Genomic DNA, 18,316 nt, shown 5'->3' on the forward strand with positions numbered 1-18,316 from the left:
AGTGTTAAGCTTGAGCGTGAATACCAACAATACGATGATTAGACATCTGCAAATCGCTTCGAAATTTATTACAAAAGATCGACACTTTGATGAGCGGTTAGCCGTATGCGCGAGGACTTTGGGCATGGGTTGGTGGTATTCGGAGAAATGTTTGCAGTAAGCTTACTTAATTTGTATACATATATATATATACTATGTATATACTAAATTTGTACACATATAAATATATATATATATATGTATATATACATGTATTTTTTATATCAACTTAGGTCAACGATGCTGCGTAGCGTACGGGCATATGTAAAAGCTCCAACCATTATTGCTGTGCGACCAATTGATTGCGACATTCAATTGAAAGAATGGTAGAATCATTAAATATATTAATGTGAATTTTAGGCAATAAATATGTATATCCTATAATTGATTTCATCCACCTCAGTTGTTGTGTTCTATCAAGTTTTAATTTTGAAAGATGTACTAAAAATATACACCTTACCAGAATGCAGCTGGGTTATAGTGGTTTCAAGCCTCCGCAATGTAGAATCTCGACTGGGGAAAAATCTGACGTAGCAGAAAACATTTGAAAATAGTGATCAACACTCTCAGTATATGTTGTTTATTAAAAAAGGTTCCTATCAAATTAATTTGGCGGTCGAAAACTGCCTAGATTTTGTACGAACTCAGTCGCTCACTAGGAGTAGGTAAACATTGGTAGTCAAAAGTCAGCGGAAGGCTCAAAGTAGAACCACTCATAAAGTATTTTTTTCAAACTTGAAATAAACGGGTGTTTTTTAGACGTGTGATTTTCAATGGGTCAATATATTTATCGGCGTTGTCTTTTTTGATAAATATTACTTGACTTGACGCAGTTTGTTTTGCGTTTTCATAATGAACAGCTTCATTTCGCACAATGTATCGCCCGCTGCGTTCAATATTGAGTCGATGTAATCCCCTAGCAGAGTTGGTAATTCGAATCACCATAGGTCAGTTTCGCAGCATGTTTACTCTAGTGGTTAATGCCCGACTTTAGAGAAGCCGTATAATGTACATCAAGGGCTCTATTATTGCTGAGGAACAGAGTATCGAGGAAGATCCGACTGAGTCCACCCATCATCTCGCGCGTGCAACGATGAAGTTGTTCCCACTTTTTTTCGGGCTTAAAAAAATCTAGTTTATTATTTGAGCTAGCAGCGGCGGTTACAAATCACTTATAAAAATTATGACAAGCCCCCTTACCTTTATAATGAATCTAAATTCTAGCTCATAATATTAAATAACATGAGTTTTATTTCTTTTTGAAAACCACATGTCTAAAAAGGATACCCATGAATACGACTTTTTTGCTTAATCCTGAACGGGCTTCGCTATTTTGCCCCTGTTTGCAAAACATGGGAATTGTTAGACGAATCGATCATGGTTAAAATATCCAACATCACACAATCCGATCTATAACATTAACCACAATTCAGATTACAGCTACCGTAGAGTTTAGACAGAATAAAGAAAAGGGAGTTTAACTCATCATCTGCGATATAAAGTTTTAAATGAGATAGGCCACAAAACGTAAATAAGCCCGGTAAAATTCTGTCGAAAGATTCGTTTGAGAACATAGCTTATTCTGAATTTTCAAAGGTTACTACTCAATCAAGAGGAAACTGCAAAGCTGACGAGCTGGTACGAATAGTCATTCCAGCTCTGCTGTTTCGTTCTCCTCATGCGTCCTACTACTGGTTAGCTGAAAGCTTCGTGGAAGGTCCGCAAGCACTGAATACCATTGGTTATGCGCTAATAAGATCTTTTCGGCCCAAAATCGTTCGCAAGAGATTCACTAAGGCTAGCCTTTCCCTAACTGTGGGGATTCTAACAGGTAATTGCCTTATCAGAATCCATCCAGTCATGTTGAGAAACATCTCAAAACTTTCTTCTTAATTATACCGCTAAATCAAGCCTAAAACAATTGAGACCTCATACTTTTTGATATTACGCTGAGCCGCTGGCGGGAATAGAAATTAAACGCCTGAGCAGTTTTTTAATGACCACAAGCGGCTTTGCTGACTTATAAGATCAGATACTAGAGTTCTGTTTTTATGAGTTCACAAAAAACTGTGTGGTCCAAGAGCTTTACCCTTCTTCTTCGTCAGCCATCGAAACAAACTTAACCTACCTTAAAGTCAGTTAAAATTAAATTTTTCTATATTAGCAATATTTTTACATATGTATACAGGAACATAAAAAAGCTTCATGAACAGGGAAAAGAAAGCAGTATGAAAAATGCTATCTAAGGCCTGATCAATTTAGTCAACGCGAAGTGGTTTTCCTGGTCAAAGAAAAAGCAAAAAGTTAGCAGAAAGACAACAGAGTTGTGCTACAACTACTTGCAAGATATTTGGCGACTATATATCATAGGTATACACTTTCGATTAAAAAGTGTCAACAATAATCTAGCGTCATAATAAATTTATGGCAAATAAGGACGGAACGATGTGCACAATTTGATCCGTTATTTAATGACCGTTGGACTTGACACGATCATGGTTCAAAGAGATCTGTTTACGGTACACGTTTTGAAAAACACACGAGCTTTATCAGGACGCGTCTCACAAGAACGCGCTTCATACTCAAAATATCCACCAAAATCATTCGAATACACTCGCGAGAGATATCGAGCTCACTTGCCATCTCTCTAACGATTTTCAATCACCATATCCTTCACCATTTTAATATTTTCATTAACTGAAGAGCTCGAAGGTCGTCCAGAGCGAGTCATGTCTTCAAAGATCTCTGACCACCAGTCCTGAGCTGTATGGAAGCTCAACTGGTAGTAGCTTCGGCTAAGAGGTCTGACCGGAGATTTAATTCTGGTACCACGGAGAGCAGGAGCCCTTGGAGTTCGCTCCATCTTGCGCATGCGGACTGGCCCCTCCGGGAGTATCGTGGCTAAAACCCAAATGCGAGAAAAACTGACTTTATCAGTTGCATGATAAGTTCCATTGCAACCGGGTGCCGGACCCAAAGTACGGAAGAGTTGTTAGATGAGCCTAGAACTCTACCAAGGTGGTTATTGTGTTCATTCCCTACTTACTGCCAATTGGTACTGAAAATACATTACAAATCATAAAAAATTTGCTCAAAACTGAACGATCGGAGTCAAATGCTTGTATGGAAAACTTTAACTGCAACTAAATCGTGCAGATCGGAAGCCTATAGCATCGAGCTGCCATACAAAATGGTTGGAATGAAATTTGACATAGCTTATTATCTAAAACATTGCTATAATTTCCATATTGTCCAGACCGAAACACTTTATTTTACAGTCTGCCATCTAAACTGCCTTCCAAACTGACTAATCAAAATCAGAAAAAAGATCTTTTTATACCTTTTTTTGCTATAAAAAATGCACCTGCGAATTAAATATATATTAAATATTATAGCTTCAGTGCAAGCGAAGTTAATGATTTTCTTGTTTCTTGCTATTTATTATTATTAATTTGTAATATTTTATTTATTCTGAATACGTCAGCCAACTTTATCGCAACTTTTCGGACGAATAACCATATAAGTCGGCGAATTTATATACATATAATAGAGGCGGGACTTTAAATAACTAAAAAGAGTTAAAATATTAGCAGTAAATTTGAAACAAAAGTTTCGTTGCTTACGTTTTGCAGTCATCGCTGTACCACCAACCCACACCCATTACTTTTGCACACTCTTCATTCCCCCAACGGCTTTCCAAATTTTTAGTAAAGAAACGGGCTCGCCTGCCCAAACGTTGAAAAATGCTACTTTTGTTGTTTCCATTCTTCACGAACACCTCATATTGTGTACGTACACTGCCGATAGCAAATTCCTCAAACATTTCAAACTCCCAATTATTCTCACCGTATTTAGTGCCGATGCGTAACTGCTGTGCCTCGGCATTGGTCAAAACGTATAACTTGTCCAAGCCAATAAAAAAATTATCCGTTAATGCACCGAAACCATTTTGGTATTCCGTCCATGTGCGATTGAATTCATTGTTCATTTCATTACGTCGCCAAACAAGCGTCCAACCGCAACCACCGCTGGGATCCGCTAGACAGTACACCTCGAATGGTGTCATATTCAGCGGCGTTATACTGTAGATGCCGCCATCGCCGGCAAATCTATCCGGTAAAATATCTGCACAACTGTGTGGCGGTACATAGCTATCGCCGATTTCGTCGTTTGAAAGGAGACTAGGTTTTCCGGTGGTTGAAGGATGTCTACGGTGTATAAATATATAAGTTATTGTATACGTAACATATGAGGTAACTGTCCTCACTCATTAAGTTTTCGTTCCAATTCAACCTGCTTTTGGAGCAATAAATTTATCCTTTGCTCATTCCTACAGACAATAGATTTTTTATAGCGGTATAAAAATATAAATTAAATATATATTACTTCGTGATACGTGTATTCACTTCTGCCGTGCGATTGAGCACATATTCAGTGAGCACGGTGAGCAAAGTGTTCAGCGTATCGGTTTGACTTTCGGCAGTTCGCTTGTTGTCGGCGAAAAACGCGTTGGTGAAAATAACAATTGAGAACAACACGGCTGTCACGAAACCACGTAGCAGTTTGATCATTTTGAAACGATAGCTTTACGAATACTGACAGAAGAAGGCTGAACTAATGGACTTATATGCCAAAAAACGTAGTCTGGACTCACAAATCAGCTGTTCATGTTTGTATATAATTATGGATTTTTAATTACTAATTAATATAAACGTATTATATTACAGAGAATACTAATAAAAACAGCAAACATATTTTTATTATATATATGTAACTGTGTTGCATAAGCCGCCCAGAAAAATATTTCTAATCGTGCAGCTGGATCGCCTTATTACGTCTACAATGAAATTGAGACGTGTTACATGTCGAACTTCAAATATTCGATTGAGATGAAGAAAAATAATATTTAAAATGTCCTAGTGTTTCCGAATCGCCGAAATTCTATTTCAAAGTTTTCCTTCGTTAAAGGCAAATCCGCTAGAGAAACGTTCCGTGATATTAATGGTGTTTTGGAATGGTTTCGACAATTCAGAGCGGGTTAAAACGACACCATGGATGGGAGTTAGTCACCAAACCATTTTAAATCATCTGCAGAAGGCTGGATACACAAAAAAGCTTGAGGCTTGGCTGCCGCATGATTTGACGCAAAAAGACTTTCTGGACCGAATCAACACCTGCAATATGCTGCTGAAACGGGACGAACTTGCCCCATTTTTAAAACGGGTGGTGACTGGCGATGAAAACTGGATCACATACGACTATACCAAGTGAACATGGTTGTGGTCGAAGGCCGATGAATCGTGCCAAACAGTGGCCAAGCCGGGATTGACGGCCAAGAATGTTTTGCTGTGTGTTTGGTGGGATTGGAAGCGAGTCATCTACTATCAGCTGCTTCCATATGGCCAGACGCTTAATTCTACCATCTACTGCGAACAACTGGACCGATTGAAGCAGACGATCGACCAGGAGCGTCCAGAATTGGCCAACAGGAAAGGTGTATTCTTCCATCAGGACAACGGCAGACCACACACTTCGTTGATGACTCGTCAGAAGCTAAAGGAGCTCGGATGGGAAGTTTTATCGCATCCACCATATAGCCCGTCCATAGCGTCAAATGATTACCACCTGTTCCTGTCGATGGCGAACGCCCTTGTTGGTGTAAAGTTGAACTCAAAAGAGGCTTGTGAAAAGTGCCTGTCCGAGTTTTTGCAAATAAGGAAGTGGGCTCCTACGAGTGGCATAGGGTGGTATTATGAAGTTGTCGTCTAGATGGAAACAGATTATCGAACGAAACGGCGCATATCTGAACTAAATCCGATCACTGCAATACTTTTTATAAAGCATTGAATAAAGGGCAAAAAGCGGAAGGGAGATATTTGACAACCTTATATAAGTATGTCCATTTCGATGGTATGCTATTGGAACTATATGCAGAATGAGATTAAATACGACGGCTGAAGTGGACGGGAGCCACTCGTTGAAAGTGTTTCACTTCCCTTGTGGTCTTTTCTAGGGCTTCGATCACACAAAGACCGCATAGAACACAATTGGCTTGACCACAGTGTCATAGAGCCAGAGAAGAACTTTCGGTGTTAGACTCTCCCTTTTGCCAATGGTTCCTCTATACTAGTATAATATACAAGTAAGTAATGCCTTCATTGCTCTTTCCTCGATATTAGGCTGGCATGAAAGCTTCGTATCTAGGATGAGCATTAAATACTCCACTTTATCTGCAGGTTCAGGGGGATATTTTCCGTTCGCAGTGGTGACTTAGAGACCAATATTATTTAGATGCATATTCTCGATATAAATTCTTGCCAAAAAAGACCATCTCTGCCTAAAAGATGTTGATTTTTCATTAAGCATAGAAAAATAATGAAATAATTTAGAATAGAAATTTTGAGAAAATTTTGTGTTAAAGCTAGAAAACCAACAATTCAAAGAGTGATTAATGAACCAAATATTTAAAATGGTGGAAACTATGAAAAAATATCTCAATTTAACAAGTTGTTAAAAGAAATTCGTATAAATTTTGCTGGAACACAGATAAATTAGTTTAAGTGGCTTTATTTGGCAATTTTTGATTCGAAATTAAATTGTAGAACAATTGTAGAACAATTTAATTTCGAAGGCTCAGACGGATACAATTTTTACTTCCACGACTTGTGCTTACACAATCAGATGGGTGGCGTAACGGCTTGCGGTGCCATATCCTTTTACGGCATCTGCGTATTCAAGTTTTTTACGCCAAAAATTAACGCAAAAGAGTACAACCGCAGATTGTATAGTTCTATATATCAATCAAACATGCTTGGGGGCGCTAATATGATGACGTGCAGTATCTGCATATATACATACTTGTATATTAATATGTGTGTACGGAGAGCTTGTAAAAACATTTGTCGATTATAATTGATGCATTATTATTGGCATGCCATACATCTTGAAACCGATGAAAAATCAGAAAACACTTGCGGATATATTTTTTGCATTTAAATTTTACTTTCAGTTGAGACTTAGCAGCCACACTGAAAGCATGAAGCCTTCTCCAACTGTCAACAACTTGGTTTTACATGCCATATTGTTTATCATTATGAGCGCGGCAACGGCAAATGAAGCTAACACTGCTAATAATTCAACAGATAACCGGCGCGCCTTGAGGGACAGACTTTTATCAAGGTACCATTAAGGATTTTTTTTTGTTACTCAATTATATTATTTCATACTTATAGAAAGAATGCAATTAGCGTTGCGACATTGGACACACAGACCATTAATGAAGGAAATCTAGTGCCTGATATAGACAGCAATAAGATGGATGATATTTTGGACGATTTCGTACAAAAAGTTTCGACAAGGTAATTGTTTTAGTGAATTTGTAGAGAATAATATTTCGTTATATAATAAAATATATATATTTAAACTTTTTTTTGAAACCTTAATAGCAAGAAAACAATTTCAAATTTGACTAAATTAATCGATAATTCAACGGAAGTCGAGAATGGAAACAAAAAGTAAGTTGCAATAAATGCTTCATGAAAAAATATAAATTAAACGAACACTAACATTTTGTCCTTAAAATGTTTAGATCATCGGTTGCTAAAAGTGATATCGATTACATGGAAGACGACGTTAGTATTGAGAAAAGGGAAATCAAAAACCAAAACGTTCATTCAAATGATGATGATGGAAGTAATAGAATGGGCGAATTGAAGAACAAATTTATGCGTAGATCCGGGTAATTATTTATAAGTGATGTTTTTTTCTTTAAGACGTATGGTTTTCAAAGAGACAACACTATTTTCGGAGTTGGGCATTTTAACAGCTGTTATTAGATTTAAACTCAGTTTAATTTGCCATTTCATAATGAACAGACTTACTGCGAAACAACGTTTGAAAATCGTGCCAATTTCTCACCAAAAGAATGGTTCGTGACATAACACGCGCTCCGTTTAATATTCGAACGACTTAATCGTCCTGTATAAGGAAGCGAAGCAAATGGATTTGGTAGTGAACGAGCGCAAGACGAAATATCCATGTCAATAGTCGTCGCACTCGCTTCCACTTAAGTGTTGACAGTCATAACTGTGATGTCGTAGATAATTTCGTCTATCTTGGAACCACCTTTAACGCCAATAACAAAGTCAGCTTCGAAACCCAACGCAGAATAAGTTTTGTCAGCAGGTATTACTTGAGTAGGCAATTGAGAAGCAAAGTCCTCTCTCGACGAACAAAAACCAAACTCTAGAAGTCACTCATAATTCCCGTCCTGCTATATGGTGCAGAGGCATGGACGATTACAACAGCTGATGAGTCATTGTTACGAATTTTCGAGGAAAATTTTTTCTGCGGAAGATTCATGGTCCTTTGCGTATTGGCAAAGGCGAATATGGCATTCGATGGAACGAAGAGCTGTATGAGATACACGCCGACATTGACATATTTCAGCGAATTAAGAGACAGCGGCTGCGCTGACTAGATCATGTCGTACGTATGGACGAAAACATTTCAGCTCTGAGAGTATTCGACGCAATATCCGCCGGGGGCAAGAGAGGACGAGGAAGATCTCCACTCAGTTGGAAAAACCAGTCGGAGAAGGACCTGGTTACACTTGGAATCTTCAATCGACGCCAAACAACGAAAAGGAATAGCGGCTGACACGCTATTGTAAACTCGGCTATAGCCGTGTTAGTGGTGTCTACGCCAATAAAGTAGAAGAAGAATCGTTCAGCAGAGTCGGTAATTCGAGCGACCACGGATAATGTGCATCCCCCAAAATGCTGTACAGTAAGCACCCAAAACGCTATTGCTGCTGTAGGACAGAGTAACGAAGAAGTTCGCGTGCAACGATTGGAAGATTTTGCGGAAGGATCTTGGTTCGAGCGCTTACGAGATTCAAGTCTTGAAGCCGACCGACCATCAAGAGCATCGCACGTTCGGTGAATGGACTCAAAGCGAGATGGACATTGATCTCAATTTAGTAAAAAAACTGGGTTCAAAGATGAAGATCCATTTTCGTTGACTGGATACGTTAATAAACTAAATTATGGCATTTGCAGTAATGATAATGCACAAGCCATTGTTGAGACGCCGTGACATCCACAAAAAGTCACTGTTTGGTACGCTCTATGGGCAAAGGGTATCATTCGTCCGTATATCTTTGCAATATTACAGGCCATAATGTTACAATAAATGAGAAAAGCCATACAGATACGATTAACGACTTCTTCATGCCCGAATTGGAGAATGTTGATGCGGATGATCTCAGGTTCCAACACAACGGCACTGTATGCCGCGCTTCATAGGGCTCTAGCCAAAGACAAGACTGACACTGTACTAGCCATTAAAAGATATGACGGGACCTGTACGACCAGTGCAGAAGAAAGAGCTGCGGCACTTCTGTGGGCGCATTTCACTAAGACAATTCGAGAAGACCAGTGTCAACTTGGGGTCGAACACAAGCTATCTCGCTCGGATTGGGTAGTCACTAGGCAGCTGTCGTTTACTGCAATCTCATGGCAATCGTTCGCAAAATTCAAATCTCTGGGAGTGGACGTTATCTTTCCAGTCTTTTTGCAACAGGGAGTACATTTACTTCCTTATCTTGTTCTACTGAAGGGAGGAGGAGATGAGGTGGGTATAAACCCAAGGAAGGAATGACTATTCATTGGCTGAAATTTTTAAGCCAATTAGTCTTATTTCCTTTTTACTAAAGAGTATGGAAATGATCATTGATTATGAAATAAGGTCGAAGGCGCTGAAGGCTGGTACATCAAGCGAACTATCTCTCAACGTGGCTGCCATGATCGTGCGATTTAACACCGCTGGACTGTTATTCGTGGAGTTATGTGAAATCGCTTTTCTACGCAGATGAGCCTGAGAAGATTGATAATACTGGAACTGAATATTCGCTGGTTTATTGTTGACATGTGACTCCAATCGTTTTAAAAACTGATCGAAAAGTGCGCCTCTCGGTCGAAATGACAAACCTTTTATCGTTATAATTAATGAAAATTCTTGACTATAACATTAAATTTACTTACTTTTATTACTTCTTGAAAACTATTTGTCTGGAAAAAAGAAGCTTTGCTTTAACGACAAATTTGCACAAGCAATCAAATATTTTCTTGTACTTTTTAAGAAAACCAGTTAACAGGAATTCCTCTGCTGTTACAACAATTATTATTGGGGCTAATGAGCTTGGCGACTTTAAGCGAAATTTTAAAAATTTATTACGGTAAATTATTTTAGAGTTAATTTCATTTAACATTAACGTATATTATTCTTTTTGCACTCCAAAAGTGGGTCACTCGCTGAACCCTTATTGACAACGGTAATAAAAACCAAATCTGTATTGAAAGATAATAAGTGGATAACAGCTACAGAGAAGAGCTTTATATATTATCGTGATCAAACAAAGCCACCGGAAATTTCAGAGACTACCACCAATAGTCAACAATTTAGAAGTGAAGGTATGCAAGTAAGATAAACTGCAGTGCGCGCATTTCGTTTAGCCGAATGTATTTTTTTTTTAATTTCTACCACTTAAAGTACAAACAAGAAAATAAACCTTTTATAACTAATTCAATATATATTTTATTATTAAACAAAACAAAGATTTTCGAATTTCATTGTGTTTTTGCTAATATAATAGTGATATTACGTAAAACAGGCCATTTTATCAATTCTATATTTTTGTCTCCAAACCAGTGAATAGAATGTCGCGAGACGTGGATAGCTGCGTTATCCTGGTGAAAAATTGGTTCTTCTTGATGACAGTCCTCCAGAAATGAGATTAATTCTGATTCCAACATGTCCGTGTAGATTTCGCTATTCATTTTTGTTGGAACATAGCATATTCTGGATCTTCCATAATAAGAGAAGGCTGCCCAAATCATAACACTTCCACCACCAAAGTTCCTGCTCATCCTTGGTTCTTCCTTTGCTTTTAAATCATGCCAAAAGTAACTTAATCCATCAGGACCGTCGAGATTGAATTTTTTCTCGTCGGAAAATATTACATTTTTCCATTCTGACGTCCATTTCATGTGCATCCTTGCATCCTTGTGGGCTTTTGTCAGTGCCGGAGCTTTTGCTTGTTTTTTATAAACAACGTTTTGTGATGTGTTTAAAATTTTCTGGACACGACGTTTTTTAATGAGAAGACCAAGTTCCGCTATAATTTGTGAAGCGGTAAGCTTTTGTTTTGTTGCGAGGTCCTTAATTTGACCTTTTTGGCGCTCTGTAATTTTTTTTGTTACCTTTGTTTTTTTTCTTCTGACCATAATTCTGGCCCAGTCTTAAGTAATTTCTAATAACTTACTCGGATCTCTGAATTTTTAAAGCAATCTGAACATTACTCATGCCGTTTTCTTTATGTGCCGTGATAACGGCTTTCTCTTCACTTGACAAGTAGGGTCCCTTCGGCATGGCTTTAAAGGGTATACAAAAAACAAAACGTAATAACTTAAATGAACCCAATAAATCTATGCAGTGTCAGTTGTAATATTGTTTCTAAAAAAATACAAATTACCTCTTTATTTCTTTGTAAAATGACATTTACCACCTTTTCGGCTAAACGAAATGCGGCACTGAAATTGACACTGATTACCTCTTTCCACTAAAAGTTTTTCAAGTATGATATATGTAGACTAATAACATTGAAAAAATAAATGGTTACGAAAGCAAAATGCAAAATATTCGCAGAAAGCACAAAGTACCGTAGCAATTTTCAGAATAACGTTAAATATTAGGAACAACTAGCCATTCGGCTAAACGAAATGCGCTCACTGCATATGGGACTGAATTCTAATGAATTAATCTATTCTTAGAAGTCACAGAGAAAGCGTTCAACATAGAACCCGATTCACATAAATTAAATTATGTAAATGCCGGTCTTCGTAGCATTGATGATGACACTTTACCCAGTAGCTGTGCCGAGATTATGAAGCAAAATTTTGGTGCCCCTAATGGAGTACATATAATATACGTTTTTGGTTATGGACCGACCGAAGTATACTGCTTTGCCGATCCTGTGGGTACGGGTTGTGCATGGACTGTCTTTATGCGTCGCGTAAATACTGGTGATTCATTTGATCGAAATTTTGAGGAATACAAATTTGGTTTCGGCGACCCACATGAAAGTTTCTTCCTCGGCCTGGATCGTATTTATGTGCTAACAGCCGAAACAAAACAGGAATTGGGTATATTTACGAAATTTGAAACAAACGATATCGAAGTGGAAAAGTATTCATACTTTGTATTGGGCGTGGAAGAAACCGGCTATAGAGTGGAAGAGTTGGGCGCATTTTCGAAAACATCTGCTATAAGTCGTCTAACGAGATTTGCGAAATTTTCTGCACGCGATAGGGATAATGGCGTTCAGTATAATAAATGTGCACAAGTGCTCGGTATGGGCTGGTGGTATTCGGATAAATGTAAGAGGTGAGTAGAAAAAAAAAACAAGAAAAAAAATGAACAATTAAAGTATGATATAATCTAAAATTTTATGCTCGCGCAATTTTTGAAGCTCACAGCTACAGATATCGACAAAGCTTTATATTAGAAAATGTTTCGAATAAGTTCAACATTCATTGTTCAATGAAATAATTGAGGGGTATGACTATTGTAGAGTTTAAAAAAATTCTTATTTAACGACATAATCCGATATACTGATATTAAGTAAAATACTCTTTAAAGTCTACTGGAACATTGAAAACGACGATATTATATGTGAGCTTGTAGAACTATTTATGCGATTATAATCATTTTTGGCACATGGATAGACAACTATTATAAAGAGACCTAAACTCACGTATTGACGGATAAATGCAGTAGAGCGGGTTGATTTACAGGGAGCCAATAAATGGAAAATCGCTTATGCAGGAAAGCTTCTATGGATCATTTTGTTCAGAATAATCCATAGAACATTTTCAGCATATAAAAAAATCGACCTGCTTTAATGCAGAATCGAAAGTCAACCTGAAGTTTCAAAATTTTTCTATTAGATATAAGGCAGCTAGGGAATTGACTCGTTTTTATCCATATCTGATACAATATGCTCGTTTAATTTTTTGTAATATATTTCAAAGATTGCCCCAGAATCTTGGTATGAAATCAGATTTAGTCATTGGGGTTTATATATTCGGAACTGGCGGACTGAAAAGTTATGGCTCCTGAAAACCTATAAGATAGCAATGTATAATATGTATAATGTATAATAATAGTATACACCAAATTTCGTTAACATCGTTTGACTAGTTCCCGAGATTTAGTATTTCACCTAAAGGTAGACGATGCTACACCCATTGACACTGGTTCAAGATTTATTATTTATTGAAGTACTTGGTAAGTAGTTTTAGTAGTTTCGGACATAACCGTTTTATGCGAAGTAGACGAGGTTATAATCCGATTTCACCCGTTCTGACACTGCCTGAGGAGAGGCCAAAAAGATTTACCCAGAGGAGATTTAGTTGATCTAGCTCTAGTAGTCAAGTGAAATACCAAGTTGTTCAATAAGTTTTTTCGTTTATTAAGAAAAACACAAATTGAAAGATCAAAATACAGTTTATTATGCAGTATAATCTCCCTAAACATTAAAACACTTGCACCAACGATCCTCCAATCTATGGATCCCAGCCCTGAAGTGAGAATCCGGTAGGTCTGCAATATACGCTTCAACAGCCGTTATGACCTCTTCATTTGATGAAAAACGCTTGCCACGCATACATATTTTGAGTTGTGGAAACAAATGGAAGTCGCAGGGTGCCAAATCTGATGAATACTGTGGATGCTCCATCAATTCGAACTTTAATTCATGGATTTTAGCCATTATCAAAATGCTCTTGTGACACGGTGCGTTGTCCTGATAAAAAACGATTTCTTTTTCTTCTGTAAACCGTGTCGTTTTTCACGAATTTTTTCCTTCAACTGGTCTAAAAGGTTGCAATAATATTCAAAATTAAGTGTTTTACCAGTTTGCAAGTAATCCACAAACAAAATTCCTCCCGCATACCAAAAAACTGATGCCATAACCTTCTTGGCCGATTTTCGGATACGAACTCGTTTCGAAGCCGAACAACCAGGTATACACCACTTTTTAGCCTCTTTTTTTGATTCCTGATCATGGTGATAAACCCAAGCCTTATCCACAGTGATGTATCGACGCACAAAATCCACTCTATCCTTTTTAAAATGCTCCGAATGCCGCATTCGAATGTGTTTTTGTTTCATTGTTAGCGACTGCCATTGTGCTTTCTAAAACTCAAAATTTCACTTAAAATATGGCTCACACTGCCTAATAAGATGTGTATAACTTCTACTAAGTCTCTCTCAGTCAATCGGTGATCTTCCAAAACCATATCCTGTATTTTGGCTATAATTTCTGGTGTTGATGCGACTTTTGGACGTCCTTCACGTGGATCGTCTTCAAGGCTTGTACGACCACGTTTAAATTCTATAACCCATCTTTCTACTGTTCTAATTGTAGGTGAACAATCATTATACGCTTCCAAAAATAAGAATTTTATCACTACACGATATTAAATTTTTTCATTGTAAAAAAATACGGTGTCACGGCGACACTAAATGGTAAACAAAGTATGAGTTGAGTTGCTGAAATGAAACTTCACTTATGTTCATATGAAGAGTGTACCAACAAAACAAAAAAAACTTGGTATGTACATTAAATATATTAGGGTGTGGGACCACTTTTAAAGAAATTTCAGGCCACTTCATTCTCCTCTACCGAACAACAAGGTGCATCTTAGTTTTCGGCTTAACTATAGCTTTCCTTTTTACGATATTTAGTGGGTGTTGCAATATTCCGATTCAGTCCATCTGGTATCCCAACCTCCCTTGGGTGAGAAAGAACATCAATATCGTTAAATTACCTTAAGTATAAAAAATGTATTTGTATATATGTATATATATTCAAGATGTCAAAGATTTTTAGATTATATATTTCGATTAAATTTTGTATATATTTTATATGGCATCAATTAAAAAATTATTATTTAAATATTTTTTCTTTCCACAGTGCTATTAAATTAAGTGGAGTACGTGCGTATGTCAATGCACCCACAATAATGGGGCTACGACCAACAAACTGTCGCATTTAGTAAAAGTGTGAGCGACTCTATCAACGTATAATGATATTATTTACCGGTGATAGTAAAGAAAATATAGGAATACTGAAATTCGAAAAAATGTATGCAAAACTAAGTTCTTAACAAAGTAAATGCAGAGAGAATCAAGAGTTCTTTTAAATAAAATTTTTTCGCTATTAAGAATCAATTTGTAGTTTAATAAAGGTTTTCCTACTTATTGCAGAAGTCAATATTGTATATTGGTTAATCTGAATACAGGTTAATCTATCAATGGATTGCTTTTTACTGGGTCGCTGTTAACTTGAGTAAGAAACAAGCTTCGAAATTTCGAACATCGTATAATGAACATTGAGAACTTCGGAAAAAAATATAGTACTTACTCGATATAAATGTGATTTCACTGAGCATTATCCAACGTGCCGCGAAGTACAAGTGCAACTGTAAATATTTGCCAAGGCGATGATGAAGTTTGATTGTCACATCACGTGCATGATCCAGAATAGTATCTGGCATGTAGGAGAATTGTACAGGTTCACCGGCATATTGTCGGCCGCCAATGCTGAAGAAGACTTTTGCGTGGACAAAAACCTGGAAACCATAAAAGGAAGAAAGAAAGGTTTTATTATTGAATTACGTTATTCTTTACATGAATTGTTTTGAAATTAATATCTACTGATACTGGAACTGGAAGGATCTGCCACAAAATCTAGTTTAACGGTTCTTAGATACAATGTTTATTTGAAAAATATTCACCGTTGAAATTAATCGATATCGATTTTTATAGTACTTGCAAGAATATAGCGGCGGTACCGTTATTACTCTCATTAATAGTTGACAAAAAGTTTCGTTATTGGATGTCAATCTGTACGATACCAAATGGAGTTCAGTTACTATGTCCATGGGGAGTAGTCATCTTTTAGGATGTCCTCGCTTAATGTGAATTTTAACCTAGTCTGGTGTAGTTAGTATTCCGATCATGTTCCTACAGTTTCTTCTATCAAGTGCCAATGGGCATTTTGCATTTTAGCACACAGGTAGCTCGTTCCGCTGCTTTAGCAATAACAAAGATCTCAGGTTGAAATACAGTGTAGTGATCCTGCAACTAACTCTGGACATAACATAAGTAAAATAATATATCAATGGTTCTCTTTTACGGCCGTCCAAATTTTTCGTGTCAAAATTCAAACTCCCTGCAAGTTTTCAGTATTAGGTTCAGTAAAAGTTAGCACTGGGTCTTGTGTAGAGACTAAGAACGTTGATGCTTTGTGATAACCAAAAACTTCTAAAAATCGATCACCAGAACCCTCATTGATCGACCAATCCTTACCAAAAATGTGTTAAGGCGGTAGATATTTTTCACCACTTATCACATCATTCGGTTCTTATGTTAGAATATATTCCGTCTGTATCATCAAATAGTTTGGTCTTTATGTGTAGATGTGACATGAAGCAGGCAAGGAACAGTGCTTCCACTCTTGGCTTAGGAAGTAGTAATGCGTTCGAGGTTCCTTGCGCCGAAATCTTAAGATATCGAAAATTATGTTCCAAAATTGTAAGGACCAAATGACAAGTTAGCTTTTCGCATTTTGTCAATACATTGATGTCGTTGCAGTCGTATATCTCCAGTGCTACCAAACACATTTTGTCATACCATATAAGTGGTTTAGGAAAGGTGAGATCATAAGCTTCATTTAACCGAAAAAATTAAATTCGGGGAAGTTAAAAAAAAGTTACATCTGTTCAAAAATGAGTGAAAATAATGAAAAAATTCGCTATATTTTGAATTTTTTTTTATAATAAAGGGAAAAGTGTCACGCAAGCCACCAATGAAATTGGTGAAGTTCACGGATACGATGCTATATCACTTCGTGTAGTAAAAAAATGGTTCGCTCGCTTCCGTTCTGGAAATTTCGATTTACACTGAATAATGTCTTTAGCGAAAAAATGGCAAACTATACTCTTTAAAAACATTGTTTGTAGAACATATGCTATGAACTCTGCAGTACTCATCTTAGGTGTATGTTATGCTACACGAAGTAGGGGAAGTTCACAATATGATTAGATTGGTGGGTCGTAAATAAATTTCTAAATACACAGTGACCAATTCGTTTTCGATAGAAACAATTTTATTACATTTTTTTTCTAGTCGTTTGCAACCAAATTGGGTCAAGTGAGACCGCAGTTTTTACAATATAGTCTATAAATTTCCTTTATTAATTAAAAGCGAATAATATTGAATAATTTAATAAAATATCATATATATATCTATTAATATAGTGTATATTCTGTCACCGCCAAAATTTATTTATAGCAATGTCTCCGAAAAACTTGAAATTATCGATGTTAATCAGCTGATTGACACCCTATTGGACTTAGGCATTTATCGCTTATTAGTCGATCTTTACATTAATGAAGTGCGTATAAATAACGGTGCAACGTCGAGTCGTATATCAGTTAGGTAGGTACGAGCAGAGCGACAGTCGATCGTCACAAATCAATCAGTGCTGATATGGTTTGTAGCTAGCTAGTGTATGCAGGGGTTATCCAAGCAGAGGGTTGAAGCATGAGTAGTTCAAAATAAATTGGTGAGAGAGAAGTGAGGCGGTTGATAATAAATAACTGCACTTTGATTATCTGTGATTGTTATCAAGGTATACTGAAGCGATATATTATTTATAGAGTCTAGGACAGTTTAATTGCTTATAAATAATATAAACTATAAATACAATGCATATTGTATGTAACTATATATTTATATATATGACATATTTATGTATATCATATATGGTAAATGTACATTTATTTAACTTTGCATAGATTCTCCTATTTCCTCACATACTTTTCCTTGTTGACATTTCACAAAAAAAAAACAAGTAAGGAAGGGCTAAGTTCGGGTGTCATCGAACATTTTATACTCTCGCATGATAAAGTGATAATCGAAATTTCATTCGTCATTTTCCGTCATTTACATATTTTTCAAATACCGTATTTGTGTAAAGTTTTATTCCGCTATCATCATTGGTTCCTAATGTATATATTATACAGAGAAGGCATCAGATGGAATTCAAAACAGTTATATTGGAAGAAGGCGTGGTTGTGAACCGATTTCACCCATATTTCGTACGTGTCATCAGAGTGTTAAGGAAATATTATACATCGAGTTTCATTGA

General features: G+C 36.8%; 2 protein-coding genes across 2 annotated transcripts in view; both read right to left on the reverse strand.

Moving 5' to 3' along the window:
• LOC120781358 (discoidin domain-containing receptor 2-like) overlaps positions 1–18,316 on the reverse strand; it is a 97,285-nt gene that overhangs the window by 62,308 nt on the left and 16,661 nt on the right. The window contains exon 5 of the mRNA XM_040113569.1: positions 15,527–15,734. Coding sequence (XP_039969503.1) covers positions 15,527–15,734 — 208 coding nt within the window. The remainder of the gene's footprint in view (positions 1–15,526; positions 15,735–18,316) is intronic.
• On the reverse strand, positions 3,480–4,610 carry LOC120781359 (angiopoietin-4-like). Its single transcript, XM_040113570.1, has 4 exons — positions 4,426–4,610; positions 4,307–4,369; positions 3,663–4,247; positions 3,480–3,607 (listed from the first exon to the last, which is right to left on the reverse strand). Exons 1-4 carry the CDS (start codon positions 4,608–4,610, stop codon positions 3,520–3,522), a joined length of 921 nt encoding a protein of 306 aa, XP_039969504.1. The 3' UTR covers positions 3,480–3,519.

This window comes from Bactrocera tryoni, unplaced genomic scaffold, assembly GCF_016617805.1.
Source record: "Bactrocera tryoni isolate S06 unplaced genomic scaffold, CSIRO_BtryS06_freeze2 scaffold_643, whole genome shotgun sequence".
Classification (NCBI taxonomy): Eukaryota; Metazoa; Arthropoda; class Insecta; order Diptera; family Tephritidae; genus Bactrocera; species Bactrocera tryoni.